Below are 17,442 nucleotides of genomic sequence, written 5' to 3' on the forward strand. Positions count from 1 at the left end.
ACCTGCCTGGACACATTCCTGTGTGGTCTGGTATAGGTGACCTGGCTCTGGCAGGGGGGTTGGACTGGATGATCTTTTGAGGTGCTTTCCAGCCCCTGACATTCTATGATTCTATGCTCTTAATCATTGTTCTATATTTCTTGCCCTGTTTTTATCAGGCTTGCATGTACTGCCTAATAGTTTTCTACTGCAGAAGATAAAGAAGTATATATTTGGATGTATTTATCATGCCTTACACAAAAGCAAACAAAGGCAAAACAAAATAGAAAACAAGCAACAAATTGTTGCGATGAAGTTAACAAGATGAATTCTTAAGGAATCATCAACTGTATTAGCTCATTACAATAGATTAAAACATTTGTACCAACCAAGTCTACTACAGTTTGGTATCCGAGCTGATAAAAATGGTTTTCTTCAAGTAATGAACCTGAATGAAACAACAAAAATAAAATTAATGATCTACCTTATTTGTTTGGTAGCAGGAGACTGGCTTGGCCATAAAACGTTTGTACTTTGTAAAGGTCTGCAATAGCAAGATAATACCAATAAAAATATACAAGAGCAACATATGTTAAAGATATGAAAAAAAGGCAAATATCTCAAACTAGACAATATTTTTTACTGTTATTAACAAAGTGAGATTATAGACTATTTTTTTTTTCAGTGCATTTTAAGGTCAAAAGCAAAGACTGGCAAAACCCCTGAAACCTACAATGAAATTCAGGTGACATTTATTGTTGATGAATTAACCATCTACCTTGTCATGAGTTCTGTTCTGTCATTAATGACGCAAATATCACCAGGCATGGAAATTCCATAGTGTTGAATTGTGTAATAAACCAGCATTTCTTCTGCAGAAGACATGAGGTTACAGACCATTCCAACAGCTTATCCTATTGGTGAAATAAGACAAAATGAAGTATGAGAAAACAGCAGCAGCTTGTTTACATGTTTTTTTTAGGTATTATGTCAAGTCATGAAATATGAATGTGCATCACATTTGATCTCAGTGCATCAGTATCTTTCTCAATAGAAAACAAGGCTGAAAATGTCTGTCAAAACATTCTCATTTATTAAAATACCAAACTACGTGAAAACCACAGCAATTAAAACCAAACAAAACCAAACCAAACAACAACAAAACTAAAACAAAACAAAACCCTTCAGCTTGTAAAACTACTCTCTCCATTTTATTTCTCCATGAATATTTCAAAAGGGTTAATTCTCAAATAGAAAATTAATGGACTTTTAAAGTAGGAGCACAATAAGAATCTTAAAGGAATTTCCCTAAATAAAGCTAAGTTTATAGCCATAGTTTTACTCTTAATTTTAGGGAGTGGATGTTGAACATTGTGTCTCAGAACCATTAAGAAGTCATCATTTTTAGTTCACTAGTAGGTCTGACATCTCCATGATGAATCTGTCATGTGTCCCAAACACACCAAGTGTCTGAGTGTCTCATGAAAGTCATCCCTGTAGTGACTGAGTTAAAGTAGTCTCTGCTCTGATACTTAAATTAACCATTTAAGTAGAGGACCATGTTGCTGATGGACATATTTTAGCTCCCAAACCATTACTTAAAGCTATTTGTTTAGACTACAGCCTGCAATCTAAATGTATCCTTTTGTCTTCCAAGTAATTTTCTTCATTTGCCAATATGGGTTCTTTTACTCCTTTGAGGACCACTCATCAGCAATATGAGAAAACAAATACAAAAGTTTTGAAAATCAAAGGCTAGATGCACATCAGCTTTACCTGAAGAAATACTCAATTTAAATGAAAATTGCATTAGAAATAAGATCTACAGTAAGCACTGAGTCAACTTTAAAAAAAAATTACTCATACACCAAGTAAGATAACATTGACTAACATCAAATATTTAAACAGTGACCAAAATTCCGTCCAGTAAATTGCCAGGAAATGTTATGTAGATCAGTGTGTGATGAGTCCTGAAATTTTGTTAGAACTCATTAATAGAAGATTGCACTCAGGAAGCAAATTTTAAGACAAATCCGAACCCAAGCCATTAAGAAATTTAAATTATTGTGAGTGGAAGGAATAATTTAATTTTAAAATAAGTAAATATGCAAAATTGCTTCTGTTTTTCCAGGAGTTATGGGACAGAGTAGATCGAAACACCCCAGACAGTTTTCACACATAAATTTACTTGTGCTTTTTAGAGTAGCTGCTATGCTGTGAACAAAAGTGGCAGTGGATCCCTGACTATTCAAGCTGTGTAAAGCAAAGCATTCACTTCTCCCTAGCTTCATTAAGTTGCTGTGGATCAGATGAGAAATATTTGTGCTGCACTCAGCATAAAGTATCCTTCAACATAGCATAAGTTCAAACTCCATGCTCTTTGAAGTTAAAAGTACCTATTTCTTTTTGCATTTTTACTGGAAACTGTTCCCAAATAGAAATGCCAGAATGACTTCATAAATTGAAATCATAACACTTGGGAGACAGATTTTGCTATGATTTATAAAAATGCTGCCTTGAAATTTCCTTTTATGCAGGCCACTAAAAGACCTTTTTTCCGTTACAGCCCTGGCACTCAGTGCAAAGTGGGATGTTACTTGAAAAAATTAAATGGGCTATTACTAAGCAGAAAGCCTGGATGAAACCAGAAAACCCTCATTCAGCAAGAAAGTGAACTGGTGACTAGCCAACTCCCTAAATGCTTTCTTAAAAGCTAAACTGTGTGATATTGTGCAAACTGAGAGGAGAAGTGCCCAAGTGCCCACACAAGAATCCATTCAATTATGGAACCTATGAAAGTTTTTCTACATTGTTCTGCAATTCTCTTGGGATGGGGTGAGAGGTGAGAGGGGAAGAAATGAAATCCAGATGCTTTCTTTTTACTTGTCTTTGTGGTAAAGAGTACATCCTGACAAGATTTTTCTAGCTGAAAGAGACCATAAAAAATAATCCTAGTGATAACAGGAACTATCAATACATAAATGTGCGCCTGTAATTTCTATATACCTCTCCTGTTCTGTGACCTAAACTAAGTGCTTTAGCTGCTAAATATGCATTAAATGAAAATGTAAAAGCTATACTTACTGCAGTTACATTTTAAGACAGACATTTGAATTCACATCTTCATTCAAGGTGATTGATCTTTATATGGAGAAAAGACACAAATCAGTCAATCAGTTTCAACTCATCAGTGCCTTAATGGATGCATTTGCAGAAGTATTATCTTAGAAAAAAAAAATCACCCCCCTGCACTTTGACAGTTATTAAGGATTTCCTTAAACAAAAATTCCCTGCTTATAACATTATGTAAATGCTGAGAGCACTTTAACTGCACGTTCATATTACCAATGTATCTCAAGAACGTAATACATATATTTACCAGGTACAGAAACGTACATTGAATGTGGGGTCTGCAGGAATTTCACACTGAAGTTTTGCAAACAATACCTTAAAAAGACCAATGACCACAAAATCATTATATGATGTCAAGTGTACAGAACTTTACATGTTACTTAAGTTTGGGGTAAAGATGATAATCATTTGATTTTATTAAGTACAAAAATAATAAGTGCTTTGCATCTGTACAGCACCTTTTACTGGATGATCTCAAAGCATCCAGTGGATCACATCAACTGGAAACTTGGAATGTTTAAACGCTACTATATATTATTTTTTTCTCTTTCATCTGATTCTGTTTGCCTGCATAGTTACTCATTGGAATGGGCTGCCCAGGGAGGTGGTGGAGACACCGTCCCTGGGGGTCTTCAAGAAAAGACTGGATGAGGCACTTAGTGCCATGGTGTAGTTGATTGGATAGGGCAGGGTGATAGGTTGGACTGGATGATCTTAGAGGTCTCTTCCAACCTGGTTGATTCTATGATTCTATGATTCAAGATATAGAAAATAACTGCCAGTTTTTGTTTGCTATAGGTAAGAAGCAGATTTAATACAGATTCTTTTCCATGGATAGATTTTTTTATAGCAAGATGCTAAAGAAGTATTTAAAATTAAAGAGGCTGAACTTGCCTGCCTTATGTCCTCCTCTAGGAACCAGAACAGCATAAAACATCTTTTTTCAATTTCCTTCAGTAAATCTGTGCCTAGTTATGAGTATCTAAAATTGCCATATTGGCTTTCAAACCCTTTTGTGGAACGAAACCATCCATTTGGCTATTTATCTGCTCAGAATTCTGAGCCCAAATATATTTTCTCTCTCAGAAGGAGATATTCATATGTTCGTAGGTGAAGATTTTGTTCTGGAGAGGGAGTATGTCTGTGTTTTTATTAGTACTATTGAATGGTAAAATCTGTCTTTTGCTAGAAATTGCTCATAATGCTGTTGCTGTAAAAGAACTCAGGTAGGGAAGCTATACAGTCTACCTATACAAGTCATGATTCATTTTTCCCTAGGTTGGGGAATAAGAAGTTTCAGCAGAAAGACAAGAAAATTAAGTAGAATCTTTAATTGTCAATCAACTCATATAGAACAATAAAATGTCAGCTACATCAGCTGTCCAAAACTGATGTGGAGGTGATTTAGCTGTATAATGTAGAGAAAGAAGTCATTTAAGACTTCTTTGAATATTCAAATCTTTTCCAAATAGTACCAACTCAGTTGTAAGCCAGCAAGAAAAGAAATAGCAAAGACTGCTTGAATCTCATGAATTTGTTACACAGAATATAACCAATCTATAAATAAAAGGGGGGAAAATGTGTTACTGCTAATAAAATAATTTTTGTTTTCATAGAGTCATAGAATCATAGAATCAACCAGGTTGGAAGAGACCTCCAAGATCATCCAGTCCAACCTAGCACCCAGCCCTAGCCAGTCAACTAGACCATAGCACTGAGTGCCTCATCCAGTCTTTTCTTGAACACCTCCAGGGACAGTGACTCCACCACCTCCCTGGGCAGCCTATTCCAATGCCAATCACTCTCTCTATGAAGAACTTCCTCCTTACATCCAGCCTATACTTCCCCTGGCACAACTTGAGACTGTGTCCCCTTGTTCTGTTGCTGATTGCCTGGCAGAAGAGACCAACCCCCACCTGGCTACAATGCCCCTTCAGGTAGTTGTAGACAGCAATGAGGTCACCTCTGAGCCTCCTCCTCTTCTCCAGGCTAAACAACCCCAGCTCCCTCAGCCTCTCCTCATAGGGTTTGTGTTCCAGGCCCCTCACCAGCTTTGTTGCCCTTCTCTGGACACGTTCCAGATCCTCAACATCTTTCTTGAGTTGAGGGGCCCAGAACTGGACACAGCACTCAAGGTGTGGCCTGACCAGTGCTGAGTACAGAGGAAGAATAACCTCCCTCATGCTTCTGGCCACACTGTTCCTGATACAGGCCATGATGCCATTGACTCTCTTGGCCACCTGGGCACACTGCTGGCTCATGTTCAGGCTGCTATCCACCAGTACCCCCAGGTCCCATTCTTCCTAGCTGCTCTCCAGCCATTCTGTCTCCAGCCCGGGGCGGCACATACAAAGTATTACAACACATGGTAAGCCAAGAACATCTTAGTTTCTCACTATCCCAGGGCAGTCTGAGAGAAGTAAAAGACATTTTTTAAGACTGCAAAGTTAAGACATCCTTACTTTCCATTTTTTTAATAAATCAAGACAAGGAACATGTTAGTGATTCCAGTCTTATAAGATAACTTGAATAAAAGGAAAACAAGGTCAGGGCTTGCTGCATGAGCCCACTAAGATCCTGAACTTACAGGGAAAGACACTTGAAGCAAATGATCACTTATTTTTTTTCAAATACACAAGAGCCTTTTTTTTAAATAACTCTTAAACATTTATTAATAAACATGAAAACCACAGCCACAGAGTTTGTCACTTGTACAGCTGTGTCACTTTATAGTAACCTGCCTCTTGAGACAAAGAATTCACAAAGGAGCAGAACGTTGGAAGGAGTTCTCCTGAAAACAGCTATCCTTAACAAGCTTCTCCTGAACCCTGCTTTGTGCAATGCTTCCACTATCCTGCCAGGGTGTATTTGCCTTCCAGAACAAAACTGCCTCATCTCTGAAGACATATTAATAAAACATGGCCAAGGGTCCTGTTCAGAACTACAGCTGAACAGCTACTTAGTTTTATTGGATAGAGTGGCTGGAAAGACAGTGTTTGGGTGATTCAGGAAGTGCTGATGATTATTATCAATTTCAAATGTTAAAAACTATGTGGTATCAGGATCTATCCAGCATCAGGCTTAACTATTTTCTCCCATTTAGCCCAATGTTTTCAGCCCATGCTTTGATGAATCCAAGTTCAAGTTCAACCATCATGAGAATTTCATCAACTGTTCTGTTATCTTTGCTAATAAGCCATCTGGCAGGGTGTCATCTTCTACTGAAAACAGGTGTTTGATCCAATTCTCATTTGTTATACTGTCAAGAAAGCTTTCACTGAAGTTGGTGACTAAATTCAGGCAATGTTCTTGTACGTCAGCAGAAAGTCAGGATGAATTTCAAATTAACATTAAAACATTTCCATGGTTAAAACATTTGCCAATTTCTCTCATGTCTCTCAGCTCATTTCATTGTATCCTAAGATGCAATTTCTTCATCTTGGCCTTGTTCTGTAGTCTAATTTGTAGCTATTTATTATGTAATGTGCATATTTTAACCTCTCTATATTGCATTCTCTCCACTGCAATGCAAGAGCAAGAAGTTAAGCAGATAAGTTCAAGAACCTAAGATCATTGAAAATTTGCTTACCTTAATCAAAATTAAAATCTTCTCCACCAAAACTTTGTTCCTTCCAATAGATTCAGAGTTGTGAGCTAATGCCTGCTGAAGTTACAGGCTTCCTGGGTTTAGAAAAGAGAGTTTGAAGAGCTGTTTCTCACTTCATTATGAAACAAACAAACAAAAAAAAAAAAGACAGTCACAGCTTTAGCTGTAGAGAAACTAAGTTAACAACAAAACCACAACCCACTGGCTGACCAGCATTTTGATAGCCACTACTTAGTGGTGAATATTGACCACACACTGAATATGGGAATAGGTGACCTTTTCACTTTTTACCAGAACACTACAGTTACTGCCAATAAGAGCAACATGACATTGTTCCATTGTGAATCCAAGCTGTAAAAAAAATGCCATGTCACAAAACCAGAATTCATTTTCCTAACATTTGTTTCATATTTGGCTGTACATGCACAACCTCTCCAACATTAATAGTGCTTTTGTTTGAATACAATGTAAAAAAACCAAAACACCTCTGTGGTTAGTAAGTGTCCTATGGACCTTTTCCTACATGAAAGAAAAAAAAAAAGACCAGATGGGAATTGTGCTAGTTTGAGCCTAGCTAGAATGTTTTGGTGAGAAGGACTAGATTATAGGCTGTGGAAGGAAAACAAGGCTGATGTCTACCTCACTCACAGGCTTGCTGAGATGTATTAAAACGAAAATCCAAACATAGGTAAGGTAGTCTCACTTCTCTTGCTGGGGAGCTCCGAGCTGCATCTCTCTAGCCTCTTTGACTAATCCACTTTGCTTCCTAACCCCTGGCCGAACCTCCATGCTTCCTTGGGACTGGGGTAAGGTTGAGAGGGGTAGGGGGAAGGTGAAGGGGCAGCTAGGAGCCCCCCTGGGGACTCAGGTTTCTGGGAGGGGTGCTGTGTTTCTGTATTACCTTTTTACCTTGTATATTTCTGTGTATAACTGTATATACTGTAAATATCTGCTTGTATATTGTGCTAAGATGTAAAGAATAAGCTTCATTCAATTTCCAGAGCCAGCTGAGTCTAGTCTGGGTGGTTTCCAAAGTGGGGGGGGGGGGGGCAGGTAACACCCAAACCACCACAGGAATTCATCTTGATTCTAAGTTTAAAAAAAATGGTATCAAATTGACTTTCACCTTTTCCCTAGGACTTGATATTGTAATGAGTTGCATCGCTGTAAAGATCCAAACATCAAAAAAATGCTGAAGGTTTCTCAGTGTGCACGGTCCCTGAAATCATGACTGTTCTAAACCCTTTATATATGAAGTTGACATTATTTTCAATTCATTTAGCTTTCTATTACCAGGGGGAAAAAAAATCAAGAGGCCTATCATTTCAAGAGCTGTGCTTTGTGTCAATGTGATTTTCAAGTAGGGAAGATTTTCACTGTGTGATTGAATAACAGGTTATAGAAACAATGTCATGAGGCACTCTGCCTTTATACCACTGAAGTAAAACAATGATAAGTAGCAGAGACTCATACTTTCTAACAATCTTATGCTCCATAGCATTCCCAAGGTGGAATATAATATGCCTGAATTCTTTCCTGTTCCCTTTAACAACATCCACAAGTTAGTATTCACCTTAAGACTGTTTTATTAACTACATTTTGCTGTGTTTCTTTGTGGGCACCTACCTGAAGTTCCTTAGTTCACAAACCCAAGAAAAACTGCAGTTGCTTTATTGTCAGTACCTATTTGGAGACAATTCATAGATTAGAAGCTTAAAATCTGTGATTGGATGCTTAGGATGAAAAGACAAGTAAATTAAGACTTCATTGGAAAATAAAAGCACAGCATTTCTAAGTCATTGAAAATTCAGTATCAAATGATTTGGAGTGTTTATTAATGGGCTACTGAGGAAAATAAAATAATCCTCCCAAAAAGCAATTTCTGTAGCAGTGGAGTGGGGCAGTGGGGGGGGGGGGCACAGACAGATTTCCATTTAAGTGACAACATAAAAAGCAAACAGTCTCAGAAAGCTATAATGGATCAGACTAAAAGTCTTTATAAGCCTTTAGTCTGTGTTCTGACCAGCTGTCTTAGAGACTGAATTAAGAATAAGGAAAACCTCTCCAGCTTAAGCACTTCCTGAGGTGGCAACCTTGAACTTATTAAGTTACATAATGCCTGTACAATATCCTCATACTATCTAATTATTCTGAGACAGATCAAGGATAAGGACTTAAATAGAAAAATATGCATGATAACTGGGAATTATTTAAGAAATGACAGAGCTAAGACACTAATAACCTCTAACTGCAGAATATTTTGTTAAGAAACCTGAATGAATCAAAATTATTGAACATAGATTTAATGACTAATTCACTAGTCTCAAAAATTATATGTAAATGTGAAATATTAAATGAGTTTCTGGTTTAGTCCCATGGGAACCGTTTTGGTCATTTGCTATACAATGGTTTTATTGATGGCCAAAAGGAGACACAAAACTAAACAAAACAAAACTCCTGATACCACTGGCAGATAACACAGACTAGGGAAGTGGTAACTCACAAAGTGGACTGACCATGCTGATTTCTTGATAAACTGCCTGCAAGCAAATATACAAAGTCATACATCAAAGAATAAAGATCAGGGGCTGATCCTAGAACGGAGGAATCTGTGTGATAAAACAGAGCTGCTAAAGGTGAACCCCGTTGCAACACTAAAATCTGTGCGTAAATTTCACCCATCAGGGTGGAAACAACAGAATGAGGCCTGAGAGGTTGTCATAGGCAGGCTGAATCAAATCAGTACCTGGCACTGGTGTGACCATTTGTGCAACAGTGTGTCCTGATTGATGCCTTCCCCAAAGATGCCCACTGATGAATTGGAAAGAGTTTAGGGAAGGGGGCAAGAATGATTACACTGTAATTGGAGAATAAAAGCTACAGATCTTTAGTTTATCAAAACAAAGGTTAAAGAGTGCCATGATCATAGCATTTTTACTTTTTTTTCCTCAGCCAATTTAAATATACATCTGCAGACTTCTAAAAGGCACAATCTTCCTTCTTCCCTCCCAGATTTTATGAATCTTGGTGTCCTCAAAAGTTATATAAAATGACAGTTCTGGAACCCAGTGATTAGATTTTTTGAGGTAGATTTTTGGTTACCTTTCAATTTGTGATTTAATTTCCTGAAGCAACCCATTTAGATATCAGCAGAAAATAAAATTTAAAAATAAAAGGGTTTAGCAAAGTGGAAAATAAAAGGGAGAAAAATAGAGTTAAGTTTAAAAGAAAAAGAAGTTAGCACTACTGCAGGAAAGAGATCAGAAACAGGTTTCTCATTAAAACAAAAATATAGTTTTAGCAATCTTGGATTAATTTACACCACACTAGGCACAATACAGAGCCTCAAGTAAGTTCTGCATGTACATTAAAAGACATAATATTTCTGGATCAGGAGCATATAATTCAGCTTGCTGTTAAAAAAGCTACACACAATTGTTTTACTTACAGAATCAACAAATTCAACCTGTCAACATGTCTTGCGCCAGCCTGTATAAGCACATCAATCCAAGGACACTGGGTATGATTTAATAGGCATCTAGCAAAGCAGCAGTGTAACGTGAAAAATAACCTCCAGGGCTTCAACAGGCACTAGGTGGGGGGAGGGGGAAGGAAAAATTAAAAAAAAGAAGATTCTTATAAAAGACTGAGAGGTTCTAAAGTGGGTTTTGAAAATATAGAACCTAATTAAGCTTTGACTGAAGACTATAGGTGTTACCTAACTGGTTTAACCAAGAAAAAGAGAAGGCTTGGAACAGCATATTCCAGCTGGTCCCATACTAATTTCATATTAGTTCAGCTTCAAGTAGTTACCAGAGAAAACAAGAAGAATGAGAATGGAATCAGCTAAATGGTAATCATAAAAAGTTCTCAAGATGAGTTTCCATCAATGTTATCACTTTTATAACAAAATTTTGTTCCTTCTACTGTAGATTTTTCTACTCCAGAAGTGACAGGAAGTGCTAGAAGTATAATCAATATGATCTTCAGCCTCACCCCAGCACTATGCAGAGGTGCCCTTCAGGAATGGGCAGTTTTGGAGCTCAAATACATGTTTCCATTTCTTTGAACGCTTTTTTGCATTCTGTATTATTTTTTAAGGCAGTAAGACCCTGTCATTTCCATGCACACTCTTGATCAGGTACTGTTAAACAAGCATCTAACCTCCTAACAGCAGCCTTTGTGTTACCTACATACCTGAAATGAAAAATAACCCAGCTTTGTGTGCCCATTTAGTTAATATATTCTTAATCCTTTGCTGCCAATGTTCTTCAGAGCCTTTCAGAAGCATCCACCTGTGACCCTGTTTCAATACAAGGATTTTGCCAAAGGCAAACACATAACAAATTACTTCTAGAAGGAGGAACCATATTATTAGATCCAAAAATATCCTTTCCAGATAGATTTGACACATTCAGTCTGACAGATTTCCTAAATGGCCACATTTTTTCTGAGGTGGTCATTTCTGAAACACAGAATTTGATTTGGTGCAACAAAAATCAGATCAGCTCAAAATCACTCTTTGAACAAGAAATTTGATGTGCATAATTACAACAGAACAGTCGGAATTTTATGTTCTGTTAGCATTATGTGAGTAAAATGCCTGAGCCCCTACCGTGGAAAAAGAAACCAAACCAAAGAACTCAGACAAAAAAAACCCAAACCAAAACAAAACCAAACAAAACCCCAAAAACAAACAGAAAACCCCCAAACACAATTCTGAACCATCAAAAGCATATGGAAGGAAATATTTTTCTCTATCAGTCCAGGACACTGGATGAGATACTGACATACCTGTGAGGGTTCAATATATGAAACTATACATGCTGAAAAGTCTATAAATGGAATATATCCATGACAGCAATGATACAAATTACTTTTTATACAACTAAATTAAAACAAACCAACCAAAAAATACTGCAAACTGCCAAAACTACAGATCTATCTTCCTAAATGGAATGGCATCCATTAATCCTCCTTAGGAAATATCTTAAGAAAATGTCTAATGAATTAATTTCCTCTTGTCAAGCTTCATTTAAGGTTTTTAAAATGCAATCATACCTCATATCTTTTTATAAGGATATTGGAGTCTACTCCAATTAATCAAAATAAAGATAGTGTGCTTTTCAATGAAGTTACATTTGGATGCATTAAGTTCTTCACAAGAGAAAACAGCGTTAAAGCCACATCCAGACTTCATGGGAGGATGAGAATGACTGCATATGAATGCAGGTCCCGGTGAATAGTGGGAATTTCCTTAAACATATGAGAAGTGCCAGTCCAGTAACATTATTGTAGCTTCCCCAAGTGGACACTGCTGGATTAATAGAAAATAAAGATAGAAAGGATCTTAAGCCATCTAAGGCAAAGTTATTTCAAGAGGTACTTGAGCTGAAGTGGAGAATAGGCCATCTGTCAGTTGACTGCTAGGAAGGGATGTTAGGGGCTGCCCTTCAGATGGAAGCTGCTGGGAGGAACTAGGTGAAGTGGGAAAACTTGCAGTCCGGTTTGTCAAAAGATCATGGGACTGGCCCTGGGGCAGTGCTTAGCAGGTTGTTGAATGAACAAGGACTGCAATAGGAAAATGCTTACGTAAAGCTGGAGACAAGACAGAGAAAAAACTACTTCTGAAGCAACAAAACTAACTACAGAAGCATCAAAACAAGGAACACGGTGGCAGCTGAGCAAGAGAGGTTTTTCAAACCGATTTTGAGCCACAAATCACACATAAAGGAGAGAAGCTTCTTAAAAGACTCCTGGAAAGACCTATCCTATGTCTGAAAAATGCTGAGATATGAAAGCAGTTGCTCACTGTTGTTCAGCAGAAGTTTGCACTTATGTAACTCACTTCTGTTAGGGTGTGCATCAGTGAAATTGCATGGATGTTGTGCTGGAAAAAATAATCAACAAAATTAAAATCTAATTGAAACAGCAGGCTTGATGTAGGGGCCTGATATATGGCAATTAAGCAACAATTAAGCAACTCTGCCTTCTGGTATGCTACGGAATATTAGAAAGACCACCCCCTACTTAGAACTCCTCAGAACACATCTAGAATAATAGCATTCCGTTTTGACCCAGTAAAAAGAGATGTTGATTAAATGGAGTTGAGTAGACAGACACGAAGATGGTCAGGGATGAGAGCCCTTTTCCTCGAGTGGCGTTTGAGTGAAATGGGCTTGCTCAGCCTGTGGCAGGCTTAGAGAGGACATAACAGCACCTCTCCAGTGCTTATAGGAGAAACAGATGGAGCCAGATGTTCACAGTGCTGGGCAAGAGACAAACTGAGACAAAGAGGTGCTAACTGAATAGAAGCCAGTCCTTTTCACCGTGAGGCCAACCAAACACAGGTTGCCTGGGAAGGTTATGCAGTCTCCATCCTTGAGTATTTTGCAAGGTGAGACTAGGTACAGCCCCAAGCAACCTGCTCTGACCTCTACCAATGCTCTGAGCAAGATGTTTGGCTAGAAATGTCTTCAAGTCGCTTTCTGCCACCCAATGATCACATATTATAGATGCTCAGGAGTGACCATAGTTCACGGCCTTTTAGCAGAGCGAAGCGTAAGAAACACCTCGCTCTTCAACGCCAAAAGACGATGCCAAGGGCAGAGACCGCGGCACACCGGGAAGCTTCACCACCCCTGCACTACACTCGTGCGCAGCCCTCCCCGCACAGGCTGCCACAGCCCTCCCAGCGTGCGGGGCGCGCCTGAGGACGGTGAAAGCAGACGGTGTCTCCCAGGGAGCCAGGTCTGATCTCCGCCGGGGCACGGTGCCCGCGGCTCTCAGCCAGGCACAGCCCCTCCCCGCCTCCGCCCGGGTGCCTCTCTGCAGGCACCACCTGAAACTTTCCCCGGCAGCCTGCGCACGCTCTCCGTCCCCGCCGGGGGACAACGTGCTCTCACTCCCTCCGTGCAGCGGGCACGGGGAGGCGGGCAGTTTACTTCCCTCCTCCCCACCGTCCCTGCCTCGCTTGCCCTCGGAAGCCTCGCTGAGGCTCCCGCATTGCACCGCCGCGTCGTGCCGTGCTGTGCCGTGGAGTGCCCGGGGCTCGGCGCTGCCCACCGCGCCCCGCCGGCGCCGCCGGCCCCGGCTGGCAGCATGAGCGCCGGCGAGGCGAAGGAGTATCTTGCCCGGAGGGAGATCCCGCAGCTTTTCGAGGTAGGCGAGGCGGAGGGAGTGGGAGCGTTTTCCGCCCCGTCGGGGGGATGTTTCGCGCCGGGACCCATCGGCGGGCAGCGGGCTGAAGGTGGCTGGAAGGACGGAGCTGCCAGAGGCTGCGGCGCGCGTACCTTGCGCGGGGAGCCGCGCCGCGGAAGAGCTGGCCCTCACCCCGGGCCGGGAGCGCTGCCGGGAGACCGTGGACTCGGGGCCGCCTGGTGGGAGCTGCCGGCCGCAGAGGTAGCGCGGGAGCCGCTGCCACCTCCCCGAGCCTCCGCGGGCGCGCTGGCGGCTGGGCGGCCGCGCCCCTCCGCGCCTCTGCTGCCGCCGCGTCTGCCCTCCCTCTTTCAGCCACCTGGGGAGGGAACCAACTTGAGTGTCCGCAGGGCAGAAGACCCCCAGGATCTCTTTGCCGAGGAATGCAGGCGGGGATTATCGTTAAGTATTTGTCCAGATTGTCATGGGTCTGGGCTAAGAAATAACCCACACCTGTTTCGTGAGGTTTGGTTTAGCTTCCTCTAAGTTACATGCTGCTGATGGTTGATAATTACTTCTCTGTGCAGTATGGATATTCCCTCCCCCCCAAAACAGACATCCTGCCATCTGTATAAACCATACACAGACAGCTACATACGTGTTTTCCCTGGTCCGTGCTGAAGCCAGACATTTTGCTAAGTGTGTTTGAAAATTACAGGGGATAGATTATGTTAATGTTTTACTAACATTTTGAAGGTGAATGGTTTCACAAGAGATGCAGACAGAACTGGTTTTGTTTAGAGGCTCAAATCTTGAGCTGTCTTTTCCTTTTTTTCAATGGTGTAGGTCTTCTGCAAAAATCTATGGCTAGTTGCTGTGACCAGTTAAGTAGTATAACAGGGCATATATGCTGCCATGGTAGAATTTATGTCCTATATTATAAATTCAAATCTTGGAGATATTTTGTTATTAATACCAACTGGGACTTGCAAGTTTATTTGCAGAAAAAAAACAGTAAAACCACGAAGGAACAGAAATCCTCCTGGATGACATTTATTGTTAAGAGAAGGTTGGATGCAGTTGTGCTCTAGAGAGGTGAGATGATGACTTATGTATCAGTTTGTCAAGGAAAATCAATTCCCATGCGTCAGAAGAGAATCTAGCATTCCTTCTTCCACACTCCCATAATGCTCATAGGTAGGATGGGTGTAGAATTAATGCTGTAGGCATGGGTTTGCTAATGGCTGGGAATTTCCAGTCCATTACATCTGGAAAGCACCTATGAAGTTTCAGCTTGGAGTTCAAGATATTTGAGGATTTCTTGTGATATTTAAAACTCTTGTTTCAATATTTATATGTAGAGTATAGATAAGATACACATGGGTGTACTGTCCAAGGAAACAGCTACCTGAAGGGAGGATGTAGCCAGGTGGGGGTTGCTGCCTTCTCCCAGGCAGCCAGCAACAGAACAAGGGAGGATAGTCTCAAGTTGTGCAGGGGGAGGTATAAACTGGATGCTGGGAGGAAGTTCTTGACAGAGAGAGTGACTTGCCATTGGAATGGGCTGCCCAGGGAGGTGGTGGAGTTGCCGTCATTGGAGGTGTTGAAGAAAAACCTGGCTGAGGCACTTAGTGCCATGGTCTAGTTGATTGGACAGGGCTGGGTGCTAGGTTTGCCTGGATGATCTTGGAGGTCTCTTCCAACCTGGTTGATTCTATGATTCTGTGATTCTATGAAAAGGTGTGTTTTAGTGATCTAATCAGCCACACAGAATATGGAACTTTAGGGGCTACTCTGGCTTGTGCATTGCTTTGCATATATTTGCCACTGGTAACATTTGTGTCATTGGCAAACCGAAATCACATGATTTTTGCGAGCCTCATTCTCACACATTGACTTGAAATGGTGAATCCGGATACACAAGGAATAAGGAGTTTCTCTATGTAAAATAAAGTTCAAACCTAAAGTGCTCAGTTTTTTTTCCTGGAATTGATGATTATAGTGTGTATTTCTGATTGTACCTTGCAGAGTCTGTTGAATGGATTAATGTGTTACAAACCCGAGGACCCAATTGAATATTTGGAAAGCTGTTTGCAGAAAGTGAAAGAGCTTGGAGGGCCAGAAAAAGTGAAATGGGACACATTTGTCAGCCCAGAAAAGAAGACCTTGCCTCCACTCAATGGAGGACAAACAAGGAGGTCTTTTTTCAGAAATGGTAATGTGTTAAGTATAAAACTTACTGTTTCTTGTGCTGTGGGTGGCTTCATATCCACTGGTGAATTATTTTATACTTACTTCTACAGCAGATCTTGCCTCATTCTGATTTTATTTAGGCAGAGAACTACTTAAGAATTCCATTTCCTTGCATATTGCCATTTGTTTTTCTCCACCCATAATGGAGAGGAAATTGTGATCGTTTTGAAGCCTCATGTTGGATGTTTGCTATGTAGATTTTTTAACACGTTAGTGGAGAAATTTCTTAGATGCTGCCTAAAATATTTGCAGACAGGGACAGAGTTGACTCAGTGCACTTGGCATATGTTTTCAGTTGGTCCTTAGGGATGATACATACATGGATGACTTCAGCGCGGTTGCACATAGGTTGTTTTTATAGTTTATATTGGAGCTAGATGTTAATATACTAAAGAAAATGTTAATTATAAACTCTTAGAGAAAGAGTGTCTCACAAAATCTAAGCAAATATCCTACCAATACCTGTAATTATTTTATTTGTAATGCTAACGAAGAGTAATTAGCTCATCTTTCAGTTGCCATAGTTATTCTCCCTTGCCATCCAGCGTTTGATTAAACTAATTAGCAAGAATACTATTTGTGTGTACAACATGTATCACCAAAAGAGTTCTGCTTAATAGCACAGGTTATCTGCACATTACCAGGCTTTTCTTCTTGGAGGCCATAGCAAACTCTGGGTGCTAGGGGCATATTTTTAGAGAAATTGACATGCTTGTAAAGAAATGTCAAAGGAATCTGGCTCCTTGTAGTTTCAATTTAATAAATCAAAGGATATTTAATACATCAACAGCAAGCACATTGTAAACTCGGGAGATATTTGTGCTTATTTGTTATATTTACTTAAATCTGTGTGCACTGTTGATTGTGAGTTCTCTGTTTGTTTCCACAATTCCCAGTTTATCTTACTATTTTACAGTGATGCCTGATAATTCTAACTTCCCATACCGACGGTATGACCGACTCCCTCCAATCCAACAGTTTTCAATAGAAAGTGACACGGACCTCTCTGAAACTGCTGAGCTAATTGAGGAGTATGATGTATTTGACCCCGCAAGACCTCGACCGAAAATTATCCTTGTTATAGGTATGAAGGCAGAATCATTTTGACAAGAATTTATGTTTGTTACTTTGCCTTTTATAACTTGTACTGAAAATACATTGAATGCCTGAATGTATTTAAATACAGTTTTCCATCTGTTTTAGCAAGTGGTGCAACCCAAATAGAGTGTATCAGAAAGTGAAATTGTTCATGCTGAAGGTGTACCATCCCAACTAACATTTTGGGGATTATAGTCAACACCTGTGGTCGTGCTCTGTAGATTGGATCCCTCTTA

The 17,442-nt window shown here is 40.1% G+C and overlaps 1 protein-coding gene and 1 long non-coding RNA gene across 3 annotated transcripts in view; one reads left to right on the forward strand and one right to left on the reverse strand.

Annotated features, from left to right (window-relative positions):
* Positions 1–308: 308 nt before the first annotated feature.
* Positions 309–14,281, reverse strand: LOC135177609 (uncharacterized). 2 transcript variants are annotated; one of them, XR_010303109.1, is made up of 5 exons: positions 14,011–14,281; positions 8,345–8,401; positions 6,701–6,792; positions 3,376–3,426; positions 309–893 (listed from the first exon to the last, which is right to left on the reverse strand). It is a non-coding gene; the product is annotated as an uncharacterized LOC135177609 (long non-coding RNA). The 2 variants fall into 2 exon arrangements; XR_010303110.1 differs by lacking the exon at positions 309–893 and adding an exon at positions 3,063–3,120.
* The window catches only part of AK5 (adenylate kinase 5), a 108,560-nt gene continuing 104,531 nt past the window's right edge, over positions 13,414–17,442 (forward strand). The window contains exons 1-3 of the mRNA XM_064147836.1: positions 13,414–13,879; positions 15,884–16,070; positions 17,025–17,192. Of these exons, the coding sequence (XP_064003906.1) occupies positions 13,820–13,879; positions 15,884–16,070; positions 17,025–17,192 (415 nt within the window). The 5' untranslated portion in view covers positions 13,414–13,819. The remainder of the gene's footprint in view (positions 13,880–15,883; positions 16,071–17,024; positions 17,193–17,442) is intronic.

This window comes from Pogoniulus pusillus, chromosome 8 (genome assembly GCF_015220805.1).
Source record: "Pogoniulus pusillus isolate bPogPus1 chromosome 8, bPogPus1.pri, whole genome shotgun sequence".
NCBI classification, from domain to species: domain Eukaryota; kingdom Metazoa; phylum Chordata; class Aves; order Piciformes; family Lybiidae; genus Pogoniulus; species Pogoniulus pusillus.